This window comes from Notolepis coatsorum, assembly GCF_963971535.1.
Source record: "Notolepis coatsorum genome assembly, contig: SCAFFOLD_588, whole genome shotgun sequence".
Taxonomy (NCBI): domain Eukaryota; kingdom Metazoa; phylum Chordata; class Actinopteri; order Aulopiformes; family Paralepididae; genus Notolepis; species Notolepis coatsorum.
Genome location: NW_028174836.1, coordinates 65,396 through 73,259, shown reverse-complemented (window position 1 = coordinate 73,259; position 7,864 = coordinate 65,396). Strand labels below are relative to the sequence as shown.

General features: G+C 41.2%; 1 protein-coding gene across 1 annotated transcript; it reads left to right on the top strand.

Moving 5' to 3' along the window:
- The first annotated feature begins 1,977 nt into the window (after positions 1–1,977).
- On the top strand, positions 1,978–5,816 carry smim13 (small integral membrane protein 13). Its single transcript, XM_084338497.1, has 2 exons — positions 1,978–2,469; positions 3,728–5,816. The coding sequence occupies exons 1-2, from the start codon at positions 2,391–2,393 to the stop codon at positions 3,919–3,921; spliced, it is 273 nt and encodes a 90-aa protein (XP_084194623.1). The 5' UTR covers positions 1,978–2,390; the 3' UTR covers positions 3,922–5,816.
- The last annotated feature ends 2,048 nt before the right edge of the window (positions 5,817–7,864 follow it).

The following is a 7,864-nucleotide window of genomic DNA, read 5'->3' as shown; positions in this document are numbered from 1 at the left end:
AGATACTTAACGTTAAGTACAATCACTATCAAATACTTATCTTTTGTATTTTATTTTTTTATTATTTTTTAAACAAACATGACAACACACGATTAGATATACAAGCATTGTTAACAGTGCACATCAAATTAAATCACTGTTTAAATAAATGTCTTATACAAGATATGCCCCTAATACCTGCTATCTATTCCCCTACACACATATGCTCTTGCTCGCACCCCCCACCCTGGACCCCCCAATGGATAATCCAGCCATTATCATTCGCTCCTAACCAGACACTACCATTATATGCTAGCTTTTATTCTCTCCACCACTTCTAACCACATTGTCAATTTGGATTCATTGAGACCCAAAATTCTTGCTGTAGATATTTCTAGATAAATCACATCGAGATATGTAAGAATCCAGACCTTTCGGCAAATTTTTTCCGGTTGAATCCATCGTGATGCTATCAGTTTTTTAGCCACTGTAATACCAGATAAAACCAATCTCTTTAGCTGTGGATGTACTGCATACTCAAAAACATCATTCAACAGTAATACAGAGGGGTGTACAGGTATATTCAGAATTAAGAGATTTGATAATTGCTGGGTCACTTCTTTCCAGAATATCTTAACTATCAAATACTTATCTACTTTTACTTATGTGTAATTTTGAATGGAGGAATTCTACTTCTACTTGTATTTCTACTTAGGAACTGTAGCCTACTTCTTCCACCACTGGTTAACAAGATGGCATCCAATGTAATAAAAAAGGTCAACCAACGAACTCGATTCTTGTACCGGATCTCCTCACTGGTAAACAAGAATACCCTGAAGACTCTGGCAGGAGCACTCATTCAAGGGTACTACGACTATGCTTGCACCTCATGGTACCAAAGCACCTCAAAGGCGCTAAAAACAAAATTACAAACATCTCAAAACAAACTGGTCAGACTACTGCTTGACCTGACTCCTAGAACCCACCTCACCCCAGCCCACTTTGACAACCTAGGATGGCTTAGAGTAGACAACAGAGTACAGCAACTTGCAATGGGCCTGGTCTACAAGATACACTACGCGACCAAGGTACCCATGTACATGTCAAAATACTTCCCAAAGGTCAGTGAATACCACGATCACAACACCAGAGGGAGCTCCACAAATCATGTTAAACCCAGATTCGGCTCAAACAAGGGACTAAACACGTTTCGCAATTATGCCACATCAATGTGGAACGCCCTAACCAAAGCTGTAAAGGAATGTGAATCACTACCCACCTTCAAAAACACTCTAAAAAAACACCTACGGGAGACTGCAATTCGAAACTGGCCCCTGTAAATGTCCTAACACAACCCCCTCCAATGTACAGTAAAAATTACCAAGTATGGTCTTGTCAATATTCCAATGTACAGTTTTGCTTGTACAGTTGTACAGTGTCCCCCACCCACCCCTCCTACCCAACCTCCTCCCCCCCACTCCTACCCAACCTCCCCCCACCCACCCAACCACCTTCAATGTACAGTACCCCCCCCCCACCTACCCAACCTCCTCCAATGTACAGTTTCTACGTCAAATGTATATACTTTTTCTCTGGACTCTTTTCGTATCACAAACAGTACTGTATTTGCAAATCTGGTATGTCATAAATTTATAGATGTAGCAGTACTGTCTATCTGTATGTCATAAATTATATGTCATGTTACGATGAATTGAAAATGGGGGACCCTGATGTAAACAAGACGAAAGTCTTTCTCTGGTCTGCATCCCCATAACAATTGTATGTATTGAGCTGTACTGTACCCATTCTGCAATCTGTTAATAAAGTTTTCAATCAATCAATCAATCAATCAATCAATCAATCAATCAATCAATCAATCAAACAAACAGTCATTTGACCTATAATAACAAACAAAGATGTGACAAGTGTCTAGAGAGACTACACTACCCAGAAGTCAATTGGGCCTTGCGCAGTCGCAGTTTGAGACAATCCTCTGAACAATAATTGTGTTGTCTTTACGTTACTGTGTGTTGCCTTCTCTTGTATATGCCAACAACACGTCCATGTTGCAATAATGTAATTAGCTCATTAGATGTGAATGGTACTCTATACCCTCTTGTGGATAGCTAGATATATAACCTGTCCGTAGTTTCGGCACTGTATAACTACTTTTAATCGTGTTGCTCAGCTAGCTACGTTAGCCACTGTGTATATCTTTCCTTTTGCTCGTCGTCAGCGCATAACAAGTCAGCTAGCTCGCATAGTCAATCATGCTGTTACACTCTATAGCCTCTTGGTGAGCTAACTATCTCCAGTTGGGACAAACACGGCGTGTATTCCGTTTCTTTATGCGGTATTTTCTGTTAGCATTAAGTTGTCAGCAGCTAACTAGCTAACGTTAGTCTTGGATCATGTTGTGGCAAAGTGTTGGGCTCACAGTGCTGGTCATTGTGGCGACGCTTGTTTGTGCATTTCTCTTCATGCTGTTTGGTAAGTGACACACAATCCCAGCTGTTTCTCTACCCTAGCTAGATGCTCGTTCTGATGTGAATATACGTGCATTCTTTGGCATTAGTTAAAGGCCTCTTGACTTGTTCATCATGACATACAGTACATGTAGGCCTACTGTCTATCTGTAAGTATGTCACGTATGTCATAATATATGTTATGATGAATTGAAAATGGGGGACCCTGGTGTAAACAAGACGAAAGTCTTTCTCTGGTCTGCATCCCCTTAACACTTGTGTGTATTGAGCTGTACTGTATTATTGAGCTGTACTGTATTATTGTACCCATTCTGCAATCTGTTAATACAATGTTTCAATCAATCAGACTTGACTTGAGGACAGCGCTGCTGTTTCACCCTATCTTGTACTGAAGCTGTTTAACCATAACAATAACATGATGGCAGCTAATCATCATAATAATTATTTTAAAATCACAACCAATTTATGCGCAAGATATGCACGTGCACGAGATTTTAAAACAGTATGGTACAGTATAGCGTGTTAATGGGCAGTTGCTATTTTTATCATGCACGGGAATACCCTAAAGAGTCAGTGTGCTTGGTCATAACAGTTCCTTCACCCATACACTACTACTGCTTCTGCCTTGTCTTCTATACACTGTAAACTACATACATGTTGTGTAATTTTGACGGGAGCGTGCCTATGTTCCCACAGCCCTACAGTATGGTTCCATATTTAAGATGTTCTTTTCACTCAATTTGAAACGCAACTATGTTCCCACAGCCTTTTTTCATACATTTGTATCTTGATTTTATTATCCCCCTTTCTCTTAATTTGGTAGCCAATTACACCCAACCTAAGTATCCAATTGTCCTCTGGTAGTAGTAGAGGGTTCGTCCGGGAACATAGGGCTGTGGGACCATAGGGCTGTGGGAAGGAATAGGGCCTAATTTTGAGAGAAATCTTAGAAATGTGGTAACATAGGGCTGTGGGACCATAAGGCTGTGGGACCATTGGGCTGTGTGAATATAGGGCCTAATTTTGAGAGGAATCTTAGAAATGTGGGAACATAGGGCTGTGGGACCATAATTCCGCTGACCCCAGTTTGACATGTGGATTTTGTAAGTGTGTTCCATGCTTGAGGATTAATAGGAAAATATAATGCTATTCTTATTCAGATTCCTTTTTATTTAATATGTATTACTTACTATGTATTACTTACTATTACTATTATTAACTAACCCCTCCAGTGATTCATTGTATTCTTCCACACCCCTCAGGTTGGTATGTCGTCTGGCAACTCTTCCTGTCGAAGTTCAAGTTCTTGCGTGAACTAGTGGGGGACGCCAGCTCCCCGCAGGCCGAAACTCAACCGTCCGAAACCAAAAGTGAGCGTTCCTCCAACGCTGCTCCGCGCCATCGGCCCAAGACTGCCCGCCAAAGAATCTCTTCTCCTGAGAGCACTAGTACATAGACGACCACCCAAGCCAGTGACTGTGCATCTTCACACACACACACACCTTGTACCTGCTAGCCATCAAACCTCCGTCTCTCTCACTGTGTGACTGCTGGTCAACCCTCTCTAAATGTTCACAACGTCTAATAGTCACTAATGTCTCCCATCGCCCCCCCCCCACCCCCAACACTGCACTACTGAAGGAACTCCCAGACAGACCTGGGTCCTCTTTCCTCATCGGAACACTTTCAAAAATTCAGGCGTACCTCCTGGTTTTAAAAGGGACAAAGCCATCCAATGAACTGATCACTTCTGTATGCCACCTGTGTCCATGTGTGTATTGTAGTTGCCTACGTATGGTGTTGTCGTGTGCTTAGCGGCGTGTCTGAGGGCTCTCATCGTCCTGCACTAGTGACTGTTGGCACTCGTCACTGAGCTGCCGCCTACCCGGAGTCTTGAGAAAGTGCTCTTGTCACACAACTGATAATTGTCTTATTGTGACTTATGTATACACTTTATACTTTTTGTTGTTGTTGTTGTTGTTGTAGCACGGCCTACTTTGACAAACGTGGGCCAGTGACCGTCGGGGAAAAAAAAGGGGCTTGTTTTATACACCACTTTGAAGAGAGAATGACGGATCGAAAAACCAAATGGAAACCGAATGAAGCAAATTTGTATTATAGCTGACAAGTGAAGTTAATGGACGCTACTTTTGTTTGTGTAACAACAGACTTTGTAATAATAACTAATAAGTGCAATGAAAGGAAGGTTTTTGTTTTATTGCTATTTTATATTTTACATACATTGCCATCACTATGTATGTATGGGATGACCACCCTTAAGATGACCACCCAATTGACCTATCTCAAACCCCACCCGTTTTCTTGATCCAGGGAAGCAACGGTTGTGATTGGGAGGATCACGAAAAGCGGGCGGGCTCGAAATAGGTCAATAGATGATGCCCCAAGCCCCGTACCACCACCACCAGGAAAACAATATAACCAGGATTACACATACCAGTTGTCTAAGAATAAATGTGACCTTTCTTTCCTTCATGGCACCTAGATGCCCCAAATACACCTTAGCTTGAGGGGTTAAGGGATGGTGTGACGTGGAAAGGACAGATCTTTTGAAGCAGCAGTACTGACTTCCTGGGGTGGCTTTACAGGGGCTCGTTGCTGCGGCGCTAGTTGTGTCTGATCCAGAGCCCCCCCCCCGTGCCTCTGTCTGTACTAGTGCCTGTTCAGAATGGCGTCCCCTGTTTGTTACATGACCTCTGATACGGTTGTATAGCCAACAGAAACTCAAAGGTTTCCAGTACTGCAAGTCAACACAAGGCCTGCCAGAGCTTAGGCATTATTTATGTTAATTCAGCAAATGTGCAGTAGTTTAAAACAAATAATGTTAAGATACATTTTGAGTTGGTCTTGGCAAGTCCCCATGTTCCTCTGGTGCAAGCAGGGCTACTGTTGGGAAAACAAGTTTTTAACTGGTTATACAAATAATGGAAGGGTCAAATCCTTTTTAGTTTTTTTTGTCATTAGCTGAAATGGACCTTCATAATGAATAAATATATTTCATAAAAATGTCTTGTTCAGTATGCGAAGGTCATATTGATCTAATAATGATATTGTAAACCTCAGATACTTGGATGATTTTGCTAACTATTTGCATCCCATGGTGTTTTATTGTCATCTCATCAGGCTTCCATTTAAAGTAGCGAGGGTTGTATCTTGCACTGTGATTTTGAATGCTAAAAATACATTCAAATGAACTATAAACGTGGCACAAAAGACAACTCGTTATTTTAGATGAGAGCCTGCTAGATGAGTACAACCACCTTGGGATTACAATTATTTTCATTTGAACTTAAAATCTTTAATTAAAGGTGTTTCAAATTACACCTATGGCAAAACCCCATTCAACAGACTGCTGCTGACTCCACTCCTCATTTTCACTAAAGCTCTCTTGTTAGTCATTCATCACCAGTTTCACAATGTCTTTGCAGTGATTGAACACAAGGTGGCAGTATTAGACTAAGAAAAAGTGCCATAGGGACCCGTGATGGGAATTACGGCTCTTTCCCCTCCCAAGATTTTTTGTTGCATTCATTTATTACCAAAAATAATGTAAAATGATGTGTAAAATCAATTTCTAATGTAAAAAACATACATGATATAAAATGTTTATTATTTATATGGCTTTAGTTTATACTCAACATGGAGCAGAGTACCAATCGGCTCCCGTCATTCACTTCAAAGAGCCGGCCTTTGATTGAATTGATTGATTGAAAAGTTTATTAACAGATTGCAGAATGGGTACAGTACAGTACAGCTCAATACATACAATTGTTAAGGGGATGCAGACCAGAGAAAGACTTTCGTCTTGTTTACATCAGGGTCCCCCATTTTCAATTCATCATAACATATATGACATACATGACATACAGATAGACAGTACTGCTACATCTATACATTTATGACATATCAGATTTGCAAATACAGTACTGTTTGTGATACAAAAGTGTCCAGAAAAAGAGTGTATATACATTTGACGTAGAAACTGTACATTGGAGGAGGTTGGGTTTGTGGGGTGGGGTTGGGTGGGTGGATGGGGGCTGTACATTGGAGGTGGGGGGGGGGGGGGTTGGGTAGGGGGACACACACACACTGTACACTGTACATTGGAATACTGACAAAGCCATACTTGGTCATTTACTGTGCAACTGGGTTAGGACATTTGTAGGGGCCAGTTTCGAATTGCAGTCTCCCGTAGGTGTTCTTTGAGAGTGTTTTTGAAAGTGGGTAGTGATTCACATTCCTTTACAGCTTTGGGTAGGGCGTTCCACATTGATGTGGCATAATTGCGAAACGTGTTTAGTCCCTTGTTTGAGCCGAATCTGAGTTTAACATGATTTGTGGAGCTCCCTCTGGTGTTGTGATTGTGGTATTCACTGACCTTTGGGAAGTATTTTGACATGTACATGGGTACCTTGGTCGCGTAGTGTATCTTGTAGACCAGGCCCATTGCAAGTTGCTGTACTCTGTCGTCTACTCTAAGCCATCCTAGGTTGTCAAAGTGGGCAGGGGTCAGGTGGGTTCTAGGAGTCAGGTCAAGCAGTAGTCTGACTAGCTTGTTTTGAGATGTTTGTAATTTGTTTTTTAGTGCCTTTGAGGCCCACGACACATCGCTAATAGTTAATTAAAAGGGGAATATTTCTCTATTTAAGAATTATTGTAATTTACTCAAGGCCTGTAGGCCACTACATTAGAGCAGAACACAAACTGTGGTCCACGATGTTAACAGCCTTTTGTTGGATTGATGGGATGTTTTGTACTTTCACAATCTATGTGCTTCATATGGTATCAGTTTTTAACCTGAATATACACCATGGAAACCACATTTAGGTGTGGTGGAAGAAGTACACAATTCCTTTAGGAAAGTAAAAGTAGAAATACCCAGATAAAATAGTAGTAGTAAAAAGAGTAGGTGAACCATTGACCTCTAAAGGTTATGTTAAAGTGGTATGTGGTCCAGTTATGCTAATGCTGCTCTGATGAAAGGTTATGTTAAAATAGTATGTGGTCCTGCTGCTCTGATTACGTCCTCTTGAAATTTGCGGGCTTCAAATTCATAATCTTCATCTGTGCAAAATCTTTTTCTTCAAAGTAACTAGTAACTGATGGGTTCAGCTGAATGTAGTGGAGTAAAAAGTACAAAGTTCCATCAAATGAAAATACTCCACCACTGCATCAGTGTGACATCAGAACAAGTCAGACAGAATGGTAAATGGTGCATTTATATAACCTCTTTTATCCAAAGCGCTTTACAATTGTTTGTTCCTCACATTTTACCCATTCACTCACACATTCACACGGCGGAGGCAACCATGCAAGGTGCCAACCTGCTCATTAGGAGCAATTAGGGGTTAAGCGTCTTGCTCAAGGACACTTCGACACGC